Source organism: Phocoena phocoena, chromosome 1, assembly GCF_963924675.1.
Source record: "Phocoena phocoena chromosome 1, mPhoPho1.1, whole genome shotgun sequence".
Taxonomy (NCBI): Eukaryota; Metazoa; Chordata; class Mammalia; order Artiodactyla; family Phocoenidae; genus Phocoena; species Phocoena phocoena.
In genome coordinates this window covers 88,416,088-88,433,363 of record NC_089219.1, presented here as the reverse complement: position 1 = coordinate 88,433,363, position 17,276 = coordinate 88,416,088, and the positions used below count along the sequence as shown (strand labels likewise).

The 17,276-nt window shown below is 36.0% G+C and overlaps 1 protein-coding gene across 6 annotated transcripts in view; it reads right to left on the bottom strand.

Annotated features, from left to right (window-relative positions):
* AGL (amylo-alpha-1, 6-glucosidase, 4-alpha-glucanotransferase) overlaps window positions 1–17,276 on the bottom strand; it is a 75,809-nt gene that overhangs the window by 48,823 nt on the left and 9,710 nt on the right. For 2 of the 6 annotated variants that reach the window (XM_065887128.1, XM_065887137.1), the window contains exons 2-11: window positions 15,501–15,711; window positions 15,015–15,181; window positions 13,414–13,617; window positions 6,325–6,506; window positions 6,049–6,160; window positions 2,883–3,006; window positions 2,437–2,539; window positions 2,244–2,341; window positions 1,446–1,585; window positions 213–400 (exon numbers count right to left, since the gene is read on the bottom strand). In XM_065887128.1, coding sequence (XP_065743200.1) covers window positions 213–400; window positions 1,446–1,585; window positions 2,244–2,341; window positions 2,437–2,539; window positions 2,883–3,006; window positions 6,049–6,160; window positions 6,325–6,506; window positions 13,414–13,617; window positions 15,015–15,181; window positions 15,501–15,711 — 1,529 coding nt within the window. The remainder of the gene's footprint in view (window positions 1–212; window positions 401–1,445; window positions 1,586–2,243; window positions 2,342–2,436; window positions 2,540–2,882; window positions 3,007–6,048; window positions 6,161–6,324; window positions 6,507–13,413; window positions 13,618–15,014; window positions 15,182–15,500; window positions 15,712–17,276) is intronic. The other 4 variants (XM_065887156.1, XM_065887164.1, XM_065887146.1 and 1 more) reach the window with 3 other exon arrangements.

Sequence of the window (17,276 nt, the reverse complement as noted above, 5' to 3'; positions counted from 1 at the left end):
AACTCAAACATTTTATAGCCCAGTACTCCATAACAGCTGCATCAAAAAATTGTCAGAACTATGCAAATTATGCAAGTGGTAAATACTACCACCAAATCAATGTTGGTATCCAACTAGCAAAAGGAAACATATATTTGTATACTCTATTTAAGGAAAGCTAGGAGAGAATACTGAATTTCTTTTCTTAATGTAGATGAATTGTTTTTCTGTACCTCGGCTACATGAAGAGGTGTTGAGTGACAGTTATCAAGACGGACTCCCTGGAAATAAGTCGCAGTTATTTCAGTGTATTTTTTCATGTGTGCCCAGAGATAAGGACAGTCCTCTGGTTTTTTCCCATAGCGTAATTTAACACTGTCTCCCCAGCAAATAAGTTCTCTCCTTAGATAAACATCTGAACCTGTTAAGAAAGGAGCTTGCTTTCAATGGTTTGAGAAACAAAATGAAAACATTTACTTCAAGGAAAAACTTGTTTTTAAAACACATTTACTATTTCTAACACAAACCATATATAGGTTAAAATTACATCTAAAATAGCATGGGATAAAATTTTTTAAAGTTAATAGTAATTTGGATCTCATATCTATTTTGCTAAAATTGTACCTTATTGTCTCTTCTAAAAATGTGTGCTTAATGGCAAAAATTTAAGTTACTTCTTGAAGGAAAACAATAATAGTAGGCCTTTAAAGCTATAGTTCTACCAAAAACATTTAAAGCTCCATCTCCACCTTGCTACCAATTTTTGGCAATAGGTTACATTAAATCCACAGTGTAGAGCAGAATATCTTTTTTCATTTAGAATGGTTAGAAAGGAGAGGGCAGAGATACTTAAATCCAAAGCTACACTCTTTTTTTTTTAAAAAATGAGATTTCTGAATTAAATTTAATGTCATTAAAACAGGCTTCTAATTCTAAAATGTTAAAAAATAAATATATTGATAGGTCCCCTGCAAAATTCTTCCTGGCAATGAAATAGCTGTAGAAAAATAAGATGCTAGTATTAAGTGAGAGGGAATCTAAAAACAACTGGTTTCTAGTTTAACTGCCATTCAAATACCTTAAATACTCCTCTGGCTAATGAGTGAAAATATCTCTTATAGTAAATAGTTGTAATAATAGAGGTTTCAAATGTCTTTTAAAAATGCAATAAATTGTTGCCCAAATAAACTCTTAGGCAGAACCACAATATAAAATAGATATATAAAAGCTATTCTGTTTGAGGAGATAAGGGGTAGAAAGGGAAAGGAGGGAAAAGAAGAAGGTGAATCCCATCCTGTCAATCCCTTCTCTTCTCTCTCAAACTGTATGCACCTCTGGCATCTGTAATGAAATAGTTTTAAAAACACTAGCATAGTGGGGGGAAAAATCAATAAACAATTTATATTTTGAGCTTGCCGTGAACTTTTATTTCCCTATCCATAGAGAAGTTAACAAAAATGATATACCTGGTTCAGCAAAGTTTCGAAGGGGATCATCTCCCATTACCCATCCATTATGTGCCATCAGAAAACAAGCTTTATTTGGGACATGAATCATAGATTCTTCTGTGGAGAGGGGCATTTCTTCAAAAGGGAAAGTAAAATATCTAGGGAGATACAATCAAGTATGAAATCCATACAGAGAAACTCCTTGGAGGGAATGTGAATTAGCGCTATTAAAATTAAACTTCTTCCCTAGTGAATAGAATAGAAAAGATTAGTTTGACACCATTTATGGGAAATAAACTACAATATAGGTAAAAAAATCGTCAGTAGACATTTTGAGTAAACCTAGTAGGATTTGAGAAATTGAGTTAGTATTATAGCATATCTGATTAACATTCTAAATAATAACTTTAAAAATCTCATAAAATTACTAAGAAAATCACTGAGGTATTGACATTATTTTGCAAAGGTTTTTACTACACTTCAGTTGCCTAATCTATGTTGTACATTACTTAAAGTATAAGGAACTAAATGCTTGCTTAATTTGATTAAAGTTGAATTTATTAGTAAGTATGCAGTCCTCCAGAAACATGAATGTAAATGATTATAAATTGGTTCATAATAATGATAGTTTCTCTAACTAAAGATGTGGCTAACAAAATTAATTAATATTAAGCTTAGTTACCAGATCAAAACTTCTATTTCAATTTAAGAAATGTACTAAGTCACACATTAAAGGAAACATTTAGGTTAATTTGAAGAGTTTAATACAATTTTCAATTTTTAACCTTTAATGAGAAGAAAACAAAAATGGAATACCTGGTAACCAAAGGATGTTTTCTAGTGACAGGCCCTAGTTTAGGACCATGGCCAGCCAGTCGTTCATAAAACACATTTCCCAAAAGGCAATTAACTGCCTAGAAAACATGAAATTATATTACATCAACGACAACAACAAGAAACAGTATTAACACTCAAAGAAAAACAGCAGTTCAAAAGAAGTAGGTAAAACCTGTTCCTGATGATAGTTCATGAGTTGATGCTTCTCTGAATTTAATTCCTCAATTCTCTTCTGGAACCAACTGCAGCATTCATTAATTGCGGTTGGTCCATTACTTGAAACAGATAAAGCAATACAAACATTATTTAACGGTTTTACAAATTCTACATTTAAAAATTTTCTAATAATCGTCATAGAAACTTTAAATATATTCATCAGGATCTTAATTATGGCTGAAGAAGTTTTCCAACTGTATACATTTTTACATTTATGTATAGGAACATGGACCAGCACACAGACAAGAGGGGAAATGTCATGCGTTTGAAGTAGTAGAATTATGGTGAATTACTTTTTTTCATTTTATATTCAGGCTTTTAGCAATAGCATGAAAATAATACTATCCATAAAGGTTTACAAGTAATAGTACTCTTTAATATGTAGTAAAATATAAAACATACTCATGTGGTATGAAAGTTGCTAGTGCAACGTTCATATCTACAGTACAGCCAAGTCGTCTGTATTCAGGATCCTGAATAATCTTAAGGTGTTGTTTTGGATCAGGCTTTGTTGTTTTCCTATTTTCTGAAAGAAAGAAAATATTATATCTTAAATGCAGATATGCATAAGGAGATTATAACTGTTACTGATTTCAAATTTTTAGTTTACAGTTTTTTCTTGGAAAATAAAACATGTTTATTTCATAAGCATCCTTCCTACCTCCCTGTCCATCCTCCTGCACACCATCTAACACACACACACACACACACACACACACACACAGACAGAGAGAGAGAGAGAGAGAGAGAGAGAGAGAGAGAGAGAGACTGACTGAGGAAAAAAAAACCAAAAACACTATAAAAGAAAAACACAGCAATTCCTACCAGTTCAATCTCAGTCCCATCTTTCTACCTCAGTTGGCATTCAGTTATTCTATATATTCTTTACGGCATTAAGGATGTTGATGGTACAAATTCTCTTCACAGGTAATACCAAATACATTAACATTAGAACTTTTTTTCCCTCAAAGATTGCTTTCTATTCTAAAAAGTAAGTCATATTAACAACCTAACTTTCTCTGAAAGAAGCACACAGGTTTGTTTTTATACTGTTTTCCTTTTCATCAACAAGCATATTCTTACATAATAATAAAAAATGAAAAAGTAAATAAACCCTTTGTGGGGGGAATTTTCACTCTTCTTCTGGAACTTGTTCCTAATAAATCAGCTATTGGTACAGGATTGCCTCCACTGGGTTTGATTTTATATTAATTAATACCTGGCTTATTCTAAAAAGATTTTGCAAGGGCTTATAAAGGCCCAAACAAACTAAGATAAAAATTAAATAGATTTTTATATGTATTTTCTGAGGTTAATCCAGATGAGTAACATACATGAAAAATTCCAGAAGTGCTTAAAAAAGAGAAAAAGCTACACAATCAGTGTACATTATAAAAGTCTTTAGCACTGGTAGACTAAAAGACAGATCACTGGAATAGCACAGCTAACAGGTCCATGTGTATTTAGTGTATGATTATACATTATGAAGTATCATGGTGGTACCCCAAATCAGTATAAAAGGATGGGTTATCAACTCAATATCATTTTTCAAAATAAGAATAAAGTTAAATATCTTCTTTATATAAATTCCAAGTATACTAAATATTTAAAAGTAAAATATAAATAAGATTATCAGAAGAAAACATAGATTGCTGTTTTAAGGTCTAGGCACAATGTGAAATCAGAAGCCATAAAAGAAAAGATCAAAAAATTTGGTTACACTGGGGGAAAAACCACCATAAACAAGAGTTAAAAGATCAACAGCATACTAGGAGGATATATATGAGGCCACTATAATAAGGAATTATAAAGAATAATAAGTCAATATGAAAAAGACAAACAACCCAGTAGAAAAATAGGGAAAGAACATTAATAGGGAATTAATGGAAGAACTATAAATGGCTAATTAACATGTGAAAAGATATTTCACTAATAGGCAAAGAAATGTAAATTAAAATAATGAATATTTTCCCTTATTGACAAAGATTATAAAGATTAATGGTATCTAACATTGGTGATGGTATAGTTAGTGATAATGTAAACTGGTACAACTTGTGTTGAAAAGCAATTTGACAATATCTATCATAAATTTATCATGAAATCTGTATACCCTTTGACCCATGAATTCTATGTCTAACAATTTGTCCTACAGATTTATTCACATAGCAAGTAAAGATAACATGTACAAGGAGATATTTTCTACAGTACTGCTTATAAGAATATAAATTCTCCTAGGGCAAGGGCTTGCTACTATGTTCACCATTGAATCCCCACGCCTGGAAGAGTGCCTTTCACATAACAGTTGATTCAATAAATACGTATTGAATGAATGAGAAATGAACTGCAAATAGTCTATCTAAAAGGCTAAAGAAATTCAAGTACTTTAAAACAGTGTATTCTATCTAGAGGTTAAAAGAAATAATTAGCTGTAATAAGATCATGCTGTCAACTAAAATAACAAGTTGTTAAACAATCCATATGCTATAGTTTTATTTGTGTGTGTATAAAATAGATATAAATATAAAACTTACAAATATAATTTATATATATATAATTAGATAAAATTGGAATTTCTTTCAAAAAGAGTCTGAAAAGAAACACAAGAAACTATTAATTGATAGTTCCTTCTAGTAAGTAGGTTTTGGGCGAGAGGAACTCACACATTCCATTTATTATATTTTTGCACATTATTGCAAATAAATAATACAGCTTATAAACATCAGAGGGAAGGGGAGTTGGAGGCTCTTCAGTAAAATAAAACATGAAGGAAAGTTAATATAAAAAATTCACGTATTAAGATGTTACACAATTGTGAAAGTTGAGAGAGTAAATCTGACCCTAGGCTTCCTGGGCCTCAGGTCACACTGATTTCTACTTTGAAGGCAGTATTTCTGGGCCCTACGCAAGCTCTAGTTTCTGGATGAGGAAGAGGATTTCTAGCCATCAAAGATCCTTGCTGTTAGGCTGTCCTATACTAATTGAAGATACATTCTTTATAATTTTTCTAATTTGCCTCCGAAAAACCCTAATTTCCCTTTCAGCATGTTTTTTTCTATCCTACTTTGTCAGGGAGATCTGTTTCTTTATCTTTGCTACTGGCTAGTACCTGAGTCAGTCTCACTAGTGGTTAGGTAGCCTTAATGGTAGGCGCCATCAGCTAGAAGCCTCAGTTAAGATTCCTATGTTAGCCAACAGAGGACATACATCTCTCAGTTTCAAAGACTGTTTTGAGTCTTTGGCAGCTGAAATACTCTGCTCTACTTACCTGCCATTCATGCATTTAACAAATACATATTGCGCTCTACGGTATTCTGAGCATTGTGCTAAGGAATCAGTGTAAGAAACAGTCCCCGAGGGAAATAAGTATGTATTATGACATGCTCTTTAGATATCTCTGCTAACTCTAAGACAGCTTCCAGAATCATAGTTTTAGAGCATCAAAAACAATACAAATATCATATAATAATAACAGATTTAATAATGTGTTAACCAAGAGAAGAGTTATCGCTTCAAGAGCAATACTAGATTTCTGAAAATCGATAGAAACGTTCTAGTGTATATCCTGTACCTTGTGTAAGAAGTCCTCTAAATTGCTCAACTGCTTTGTCAACATCTACTTGGAAAAATTCCCAGAGATGGATCTTTGGGAAAATATCCTCCCAAATTATTTTTCGAATGCACTGAAAAATATCAATAGTTAAAATATACACATTTAAAATCTTTTTACTAAACATTATTTAGCATATTAAAAGACAGGTTCTAAATGATTTTCAACCACACATTTACTTTACACTTTAGAAATTCTGCTATTGTTTTAGTGTGGTATTCCTCTATACATACTGACATTCATTTGATGATCATTTTCAATCAAAGCAGCTACTCCTCTTTCTTTGTATTTCCCGTCTGCAACGTCGCAGGATAAATGCCAAAGTGCTCTGTCTAAGACCCAGGCAGGTTTTAAGTGTGGGGAATTCACAAGGTTATATGCACTTTCTGGATGTTCCTGGAGCCATTGACTTTTAGTAGCTTAAAGAAAAAGGAAACATAAAGGAATATCATGTAATTAAACTGAAGTTAAGTTTAAAGGTAAAATAAAATATCAACATCTATCACTTATTTTCTTATATATTTGATATCAATATTTTATAACGATATTGTAGTATGAAAACAATTTTTTGGTTGTGGTATCCTATCATCTATTTCACCATATATTTTTCTTTTCTGTTGTAAGAGTTTTTAATTGATAGTAAATAGGATCAACACATTTATTAATGCCATTGTATAAATTGTTTACTATTGGAGTGGGAGTTAAGAAGGGTCTTGTCCTTGTCCTTTTTTTTTTTTTTTTTTTGCGGTACGCGGGCCTCTCACTGTTGTGGTCTCTCCCATTACAGAGCACAGGCTCCAGACAGCGCAGACCCAGCGGCCATGGCTCATGGGCCCAGCCGCTTTGCGGCATGTGGGATCTTCCCGGACCGGGGCACGAACCCATGTCCCCTGCATCGGCAGGTGGACTCTCAAACACTGTGCCACCAGGGAAGCCCCCTTAGCCTCTTTTGATGCTCCTTGGGTGAACTATATTTTGGAATGCTCCTTCTAAACCTAAAGGACATCTTTTCCTTTAAGGCAGACTGGGCTTTTGCCCTTACTTCAAGTTCTCTGGCCTCATTAAAGTAGAAAGTTACCTGTATCTTCAATTCTGGTTTGGGCTTTTCAGTGTCTGGCTGTTAGGTTCTAGGGCAGAAGAGCCCCCTGACATTTACTTTCCCCAGGAGCTTCTCCTTTTTACTTCTGGTCTCCTGAGTGACAGGGCCCTCCCTCGGCCCCACCTAAGCTCTAGGTTCTCTCTCTTACCTATCCTTAGAATGCAAAATGTCATTTATATCTTTTTCTCCTATATATCATGTATTCCTGTGGGTTTTTTTTTCTTTTGAGTGGGAGAGGGAGGTGAGATTCCTTCCTCTAGATCTTTAAATATGCTTGTATCTCCCCAAAGCTAAGAATACAAACACACAACTTATCTAAATGCAGTTATTTCTCTAAGTTCTGCAGGGTCTATTAGTATCGAGACCAAACATCTTGAAAATCCAACCTGTATCTACTGCTTCCACTTTCTCCCCACACTCTCATTCCTTCTCCCACTACAGTCTGCTTCTACAGCCAGCGCTCCACCGAGATTACTCCAGCCTCCTAACCATGAAATTTAGTGTTACTTTCTCATTTTCATCACTTTCAAGCTCTACATTTGTCATTACTGATTAGTCCTTCCGTGATTTACAAAAGACCTCTTGCTTGATTTTCAAAAGGTGTCATTATCTTGGTTGCCTTAAATTTTTGCTTCTCTCTTTTGTGCCCTCTCTTTTCCTTCTCATCTCCCCTAAACCCTGGAGGGAGGTTTGCTACATTTTAGTCCTTCTCTTTCCTCACACCCACTCTTCTCAGTACATCTCTCAAACTGGCCCAGACTCCAGCTGAGGCCCAGGCACATCTACCCAAGCATGTGATGATAGCACTGCCTGGGGACAGCATGTTAACTCAAAATCCATTCATAGGTCCACATATATCTACACTGAAAGTGTCATATATCCCAGGCACTGTTCTGGGAGCTAGATATTCTATAGCAAATAAGGGAGCAAGGTTCAGGTGCTCATGGAGCCTTCCTTCTAGAAAGGGTTTTTTTGTTTGTTTGTTTGTTTTTTAATTTTGCTTAGACAATCCTGATGGAAGAAAACTCAGTTCTCTCATAGGCAGCCTCTTTGTATAGCTAATCTTGAAAGGTTAATAAGATATATTGTTTCGATAAAACTGATACAAGTGAGGCTGAGAAACTGCTAAAAAAAATATACTCAAATAACAAGGGTATAGCTTGTATCTTATTACCCATTGGTAGCAGGAAGTTCAGAATCAGGAGTTTTGCAAGATATTTCAAGTGTTTACAACATTGGAGGTAATTTGTTTTAATTTATTAATAAACAAATAAAAGCTAGACACATTTTGCTTCATCTTTAAAATGGACTAATGCCCTGTAAATTCATGCTCAGGAGTGGTTAATGTACATGAAAGTAGTAACAATGATTCAATACCTACCATATGCCAGGAACTGTTAAGTGCATTAATTTATTAACCCTCATGCCCTTCCAAAGGATATAGGACATACTATCATGTTCATTTGACAGATGAGAGCCTGAGATAGGTACCTCAGCAAAAGTCACACAGCCAGAAAAAGAACTGGGCAAGTCTCTTTTCAGAATCTGCAGTCTAACCATTCTGCTCTATGGCTGAGATGAATGTGGCCATGCCTTGTTCACTCAGCTGAGAACCATTACAATCCTTACAGAGTTTTAAAATCATTATTATTTTTAGTTTCACATATATGATAAATCATTTAGTAAGTCATTGATTTACTTAGTATTTATTTAACAGACAAAATACATAAGAAGCAGAGATGTTGTAATAAAAGTTAAATTGATAATTCTCCAAATTTGAATCAAGATAGTTTTCCCAAGATTTATCATCATAGTCATTGAAATTCAAGATTATATAAGAGAAAAATGTCATGATAATTATATCCAATTTGGATTTTCGTTTATTAAGAGTAAATACTAAGGCAACCCCAACTTTTTACATGGTAAAATCCTGAAACTTTGTTTCTTATCTCAATTTTATGAAACAAAATCAAGTGTAAAGTGAAAGAATTCTAAACATTAGGTAATAAAAGTATTTTTTCTCATTCTATATGAAAGAGGAGTTAAACTCCAAACTATGTCTTAATACATATTAAAATTAAAAATGAAAGATGGACTTCCAGAGTAGCACAGTAAAGAAAGACTCTGGAAATTGTCCTAAGGGCATCTGGCACATGGAGAAACATTTATTCAAGAAAACCTACTAATTCTTAGTAAGAATAGCAAGAGTCTGTGGCACTTGAACCACAACCTGCTCCCTTATCCCACCCGACCAACCACGTGTTATGGAAGCTCTACCCCAGTGCTCTACTCCAGGCAGGTGTGGCCAAGATGGGAGATGCCCTCTCCCCTTACCTCCTCCCAGTCTGGGGTTAGTTTCATTCTGGGAGAGGTAGGCACACCGAGTGAACAACGAAGTACACTCTGACCTAGGGTGACTTCTAGGAAGCCAGCCTTAAAAAGAAATCCCAAAAAAAAAAAAAAAGAAATCCCATTCACCTCTGGCAGTCTGGAAGACCTTGTGTATGCCCAAGGCTGAGCCATCTCTGCAGCAGTCAGAGAGGGAACTCCTAAACTAACCAGTTCAGGTTTATCTTTTTCCATCCTTTTACTGTCAACCTACCCGTATCTTTGAATTTAAAGTGTGTGGCATGTAGACAGCATATATTTGGATCTTGTTTTATTTGTTTATTTTTAAATTGACTCTGATAATCTCTGCCTTTCAAGACATTACTTTCAAGATTCCCTAAATCTTTGGCTTTCAAAATTTTCACTATGATGTGTCTGAGTGTAGCTCTCTTTTGTTTATGTTATCTGGAGGTCCCTGAGTTTTAGGATGTGTAAATTAATGTTGGAGGTTGGGAGGTTTTCAGCCATTATTTCTTCAAGTATTTTTTTCCATTCTTTCCTCTCCTTCTGGTGTTTCCATGTCCCACATTTCACTGAAACTCTGTTCATTTTTATCCTTTTTCTCTCTCTTCTTTAGATTGCATAGTCACTGTTCACTCAAACATGCTGCTGAACAGCTCTAGTGAAATTTCTCATTTTGGTTATTTACTTTTCAACTCCAGAATTCTCATTTGGCTCTTTTAAAAAATTTCTATCTATTTATGATATTCCCTCTTTGCTGGGCTATCATCATAATATCTTCTTTTACTGCTTTAATTTGGTTTCCTTCGATTCTTTAAATACATTTATAATACTTGCTTTAAAGTCTATTTCAAGAACGACATCTAGGACTTCTCAAAGGTGATTTCTGTTGCCTGTTTTTTTCTTGCGTAAGGGCCACACTTTGCTGTTTCTTTACATGTCTCAATTCTTTGTTGAGTATTGGTGATTTAGATAGTATGTTGTAGCAATTCTGGATACTGATCCCATCCCCTCCAGGTCCTTTTGGTTGCTGGTTTGTGACTTGTCTGGACTATTTTAGGGAAGTCTATTTCCCCCAGTGTGCAGACTCTGATGTTGCGACTCAGAGGGTGCAGCCTTGGCCACGGGTAGTCAGCCTGGGATGATGGTGGTTTTTAGCAGGGCTCTCTTAAGTGTCTTTTTCCCTGAAATCTGTTAAGCTGTCTGCTTCTGTTGGTATCACACTCAGCTATTTCTCTCCTGAGCTGTTACTCAGGCTGACTGTGCTATTATTTTTGATAATATTCTGGAGCATAAATTGCACTGCAGTATGATCCAATTAAATTTGGGTCCCTTGGCATGGGTAGTCTTTGAGGCCTGTCTTTGAGGCTTGTTCTGACCCCAAGAAGGCTCTTGTTAGCTGTCTCTTTCCCTGGTTCTCTCTGTTAGACCAGTAGCTGGCCTATGGTTTAGCATGTTGCTCTCATGAAGATACCAGCCTCCTTTGGATTGTTTACCACCAAAGTCTCCACTGTTTTCAACAGTGCTCACAGGCTTGAACTTTCCCATGCTATGTACCAAAGAAAGTCAGTTCCATTCTTACTCTGTTCTTACTGCACATCTCTTCCCAGGGGCAGAACACCTGTGTCACTGCTCCACCAGTGGTGGCAGGGGTAGGAGCCTCCGGTTTTCTTGGCTTTCCCCTCCAGGTGTGGAACCCCGACCCCACATGCAAGCTGGAGCAAGGGTCCAGTATTCTTGACCTGCCATGCATGAAGTAGAACTTTCTCTCTCTGAGTGGGGGCTGGGCGGAGGAAGGGAGCCCCAGGCCTCTCATCTGCTCTTGCCTAGAATAGTTTCCGTAACATAGTGCTGAAAGGGGGGAATGAGAAACGCTGGAAGCCTGCCTCTTGCAACCACAGCCCTAGACTGGGAGCCAGGGAGAAAGGGAGCCTGGTGTCCTTGGCAGCACCTGCTAGGAACAGACCTATCATCACTCTGACTGGGGAAGGGTAGGGAGGGAGGAGCAGGTTGTGGTTCAAATGTCACAGACTCTCACTATTCTTTCTGAGGTTTAGTACATATTCTTGCATAAATGTCTCTCCACATGCTGAATGCCCTTAGGACAATTTTCGGAGACTTTAGTTTTTTAAAAATAATTTTCAACAGTTACAGCTGTTTTGCAAGGTAGAGGGTCTGTGAAGCCCTTAACAGTGCCATTCTGGAAGTTGACTTTCCCTGGACAGTAACTTTTTAATGAAAACCTATATCATAGAAAGGACATTATGATACTCAACACTTTCCATGCAAGGTGGAAGCAACATTCACTTCTTTTATATTACACAGAATCTCTCAAATGCTTTAGCAAATACAGTCTCTGACAGCCTGTGACTGTACTCCAAACCTTATACTCCCTTTGTCGCTTTAGTGACAGAACTCTCAAGGTTCAGCGACAGACATGGCTGACAAACAAAATACTACATTGCAAGCTCCTTTATAGCTAGGTGTGACAAGAGACAAAATCCTATCTGGTGCAATGTGAGCAGAAGGGATATATACACCAGATCATGCCCTTAAAAGACATTACTTCCCTTTCCTCATTGCCACTGGGTAGAGGTGATATAAGGAACTGGAGGGGCCATATTTGATAAGAGATGGAAGCAAAGTGCTGGAGACAGCAGAGCAGCATGAGAGAAAGAACTTCGTTCCCTATCATGGGTTGGCTACCACACCAGTCTTGGAATGCCTACTTAATCTTTTATAAGAAATAAGTATAATTTAAATCTTAAGTCACTATATTTTTGTCTTTTTGTTACAGCTGCCTAAGCCATATCATAATTCATACGCTGCCATTATGTGGTTTGATAAATTTGATGTGAATAGTATTAAAGATGTCAAAGTAGTTATCAATAACGTCAAATTTTCAAGCGAAGAATACTGAATTCTTAGACATTAGGCAGTTTTCACTGTGGACCCTGATGGTTAGTTTCCAGGTGCATGCAGAAAAAACAAATTTTAGAATGTTCCTATTTCTTTGCCTAATTTTGATTGTTTATTATTATCATTAGAGATTATTATCTATATTGATGAACCAAATCTTTGAGCTTTTGAACATCTTCATAGTTCCTATGGTTACTTGGAAAACAATTTTATGACACACACACCAGAGATTTTTGTTGTTGTTGTTAAATGTTTTGTACCACGTAGAATTCCTGTTGTTTACATAAGTAAGTCAGTGGTTTCCTGACTTTTCTACCTCATGGCAAACAGAAAAGAGCATCTGCAAGGTACACTGGGTTAAACTGAAAGCTGATCAGGGCCAGAGGCTTCTCCAGACCCAGTTACTCTGATAGCTGATGGAAGCAGTCATTTCCTGAGGATCAGCATCTGGAAACCTCTGATACATTTTTATAGATTTGTATACTGGTAAGAAATCCTGGGACCCAAAACAGGTTAACTTTAATAATATCTTTTAACATGTAAAAGATATAATTTTCAAATTTAAGTTCTAAGAATTTACCAATAATTTTCTCTTCAAATAACACCATTCAGTTTTTTCAAATATATGCTATAGTAACAGAGCTATGGCTATATAGATTCATTAGTTGGTCTGTAAAGTATTAATACTGTAAATTGAAATATTTGGTCTTTTCTATGATCACACTCCTGTTTTTATAATCATCACATGTAAAATACTTACATATTGATTATATCTTCAACTAACACTGTTTTCTTTGAAAGAAAAAAAGTGGTACTGTATAAAGGGATTTTTAAATTGAAGGACACCTAATCATCACTTGTGTTTTCAAACTTTATGTTATATAAAACAGCAAGGAATGAAATAATTAGAATATAATATTCTCATTAAAATTAATAGAAGTAGTTAATGAAGCTCATACCAGTATGATTGTAGACAACATCAGTAATACAAAGAATATTCCATTCTTTTTTCAATTTTTCCACTAGCTGTCCAACATCAGTCCAGGTGTACTTTTTATTAGGTCTTGAAAAATCAGGATTTAATTCTAACTGATCAGCAAGGGAATAGCATGACCTAGATAGTCCAAGAGTCTGCAATGGGGTAAAATGAATCACGTTGTAGCCTGCAACACAAGAAAAGAAACAAAGACCACTATAAGAAAAAACATACCTAAAACTAAGCAAAATGTAAGGTTAAACTTCCATAAGTAATTCTAAATGGCAAGGCAACCATGCTACCCGAGAAGGGGTTAAAGACTTGGGTTTAAATCCTAGCTGTACCACAAGTGACTTCAAGCAAGTCTACTTAAATCTTTCAGGATTATCAGTGTCCTCATATGCAAGATAGGGATAATGAGATGATGTGTTTGAAAAAAATCACACACAATGCCTAGTTACTATTAGGGGTTCAATTTATATTTCTTAAATTGATATATTTATATGTAGAAAATATATCCTATGCAAGTATATCAGTACATCTTTCTCCTAGTTTTTTTTTTTTTTTGCAGTACGCGGGCCTCACTGTTGTAGCCTGTCCCGTTGCGGAGCACAGGCTCTGGACGCGCAGGCTCAGCGGCCATGGCTCACGGGCCCAGCCACTCCACGGCACGTGGGATCCTCCCGGACCGGGGCACGAACCCGTGTTCCCTGCACCGGTAGGTGAACTCTCAACCACTGAGCCACCAGGAAAGCCCTTTCTCCTAGTTTTAATGTTCCATAGTACTTGTATTCTGTTTTAGTTATGTCAGTGAACTTCTCATTTCTTTCTTCACTCTATGTTCAAGTCGAAAGTAGAAAATTAACATTACCCTTTACTTAAGAGTAGAATACACCTTAAGTTTCATTTTACTCTTGGTATGTATGGCAGCACATGACTTCCACATGGAAGACCATTAATCAAGGCTTGTTGAATTAAAATTATATATAATGATGATATATTTTAGTTATTTATTTTTGGCCGCGTTGGGTCTTCATTGCTGTGCGAGGGCTTTCCCTAGTTGTGGCGAGCTGGGGCTACTCTTCATTGCAGTGCGAGGGATTCTCATTGCGGTGGCTTCTCTTGTTGAGGAGCACAGGCTCTAGGAGCGCAGGCTTCAGTAGTTGTGGCACACGGGCTTAGTTGCTGCATAGCATGTGGCATCTTCCTGGACCAGGGCTCAAACCCGTGTCCCCTGCATTGGCAGGCGGATTCTTAACCACTGTGCCACCAGGGAAGTCCATGATAATGTATTTTCCAACACATTCTGGTAGCTTAGTAATTTTTATATGTCAAAGTAAAGTCTAAGGAACAATAATAATCTTATTTTGTCATAGAGTTCCTTCATTTATTCAGTTGAACCACAAAATTTGCCATTTTTGTAGGTTAAAAATGGTCAAGTAACAACAATTTCATAGAGTTCTATTTTTGTTGCTAAATGTACTAAGGAATGAAATTAAAAGAATTAAAGCCTTTGAAATCTGTATCACAGAAGATAATTACATTTATTTTAAAGAAGAAGAAAAGAAAGAAAGCTGACATTACCTGATTCTTTTGCAACCCTAAGTCTGCTTTCCCATTCATCAAAGGGTCCCATACACTTGGCTAAAAATGTCTGGAGAGTAACACAGTCCAAGGGTAACACATGATTATCAGCACCAACACGTAAAACAGGGTCCACAACTATGTAACCTCCACCACTTTTCTCATTTCTAAGGAAAAAACAAAACAAAAACTTCTCAATTAATGATAGGAAAAATAATTCTCATCTAATAGTCTGACTCTCTAATTGGAAAGTAAATTGTCCCATTTAAAAATATATTTCTAGGCACATAAAAACATTTTAAAAGTTGCAATAAAAGCTTACAATTACTTCCTAGAAACTGAATGATCATATTCTATTTGCATCTCAGGAAAGCCCTGTAAAAATTGGACTGCCATGGTTCATATGGTAACTTTTTACAAGTTAGATAACTTCAAGTTATAGAATAAATTAACTTCTTTTTTTCACATACAGAACACCTGACTTACCCTTGAAGGAAGTAATACTGAAATGATCCAGCTTGTTGAAGATTAAGTTTACAGTATTTATCAGAATCATCTTCTCTTTCTGTTGGATTTTCCCATTCCAGGGAACGGAATTTTTCTCGATTAAATGCTTCTCCAGGAAATGGGTAATTTGTATACACAGTAACTGCTTTTCCCTGTAAAGTTGGGCCTAATCGGAACTGTAGTTCAAACCCTAAACAAAAAGCACATTTTAATAAACTCATTGCAGGACTTAAGTTACCACATTAAAAAGATGTTTTATTTAAAGTATTATACAACGATGATTTCTCAACTATGTTTAAAAGAACTCCAAACATTTAATGCTGCTCTGGAACCACTTTGCATTTCAATTTAGCTTAATTTTGTATTTTAACATACAGTAAACAACCATAGAACTGTCTGTTCTGTACTGTCCCTCTCTTCTTCTCCTGGAAACTGATTCCTAGTCACATGGCTACTTTGGGATATGCAAGTTCTTACATGATTCCATTCCCCACGATTACCTCCGTTCCACTTCCTGAACTGCTCAGAGGTGGGCATCTAACTAGAGACTTTCACTGGTATTTTTCAAACTGCAGCAGAGAAAGTGAGTTTCTCTGTGGTATCAGAGTCTGTGATAGTACGTAAAAGTTGGGAGGTATCATGGGACACTATCTTACCAGGTAGAGCAAGCCAGTCTTCCCTGAGAGAAGTCAACCTCTAGAGTGGCAGAATTCAGATTTCTAACAGTTCTAGAGGCATTTGAGCCCCTGATACCAGTTGTTCCTGATGTGGGCTCAACTCCAGAGATGTGGTAACAGAGGGTTAACAAGTGGCTGTGTGGAGCTGAGTGGGATGGGGGTAGGAGTGGTGAGGAACCCTGATTTGCAGTGTTTGCTGACTTCTGGAGGAAACAAGTCTCACCATGGTCCATCTCAAGCTACCAACATGGCATCACTGAATGTGGAACTGGGAAGAGATATGCATGGTCAGCTCTTGTGAGACAACACCAGCAACTCCAGCATGCTACTGCCTCTAAACCTACTGTTCATGGTTTAGTTACTTAAGCCCTTCTTGGAATTCTGAAAGCCAAAACATTCTCACTTTTGCCTTAGTTAGGCTATTTCTTTAAAAATATATCTGAGATTTCTGTACTGTATTACAAGTATTTTGCCCTAAGAGGAAAAAAAGTTAACACATTACAGTTATAACTTTATTATGAAAGAAAAATTTTTATTGGTTCAAGGCCGACTTTAAACCTTGATTATAATTGTTAGGATGTGAAAATTCTGACTATAGTAAAGTCTATTAGAAATTCAGGCATATATATTTTAAACATGGGTGTAACATTTTAATTAATGATGGGCAATAATAACTGATGAAGGCAGGGAAATTTAGTTCTGCTGGTTATAATCTTTAAGCTTAAGGAACTTTTTGAGAAGAAAGAAGTATAGCAATATTTATACTTTTGATACTTATTAAACATCCAACAAAGTAATAAAAAATGACGTACTGAGTGCATATGATGTAATAAGGAACAAAAAAGACAATGATCTCTGCCCTTGTGAAGCTTGAGTTCTAATGGGGGAAGGCAGCCATTAAACAATGGACATGACAAATAAATAAGAAAAAGTAGTATGGCAGAAAGGGATAAATGCTAAGGGACAAAAATCAGAGCAGTGTAAGAAAAAGGAGGGAAAGGAGTGATGGTGAGGAGACGGTAGCAACTTTAAATAGGATGGTTATTGAGAAGTTGAAGGGCTTCAATGAGAGTGAGAG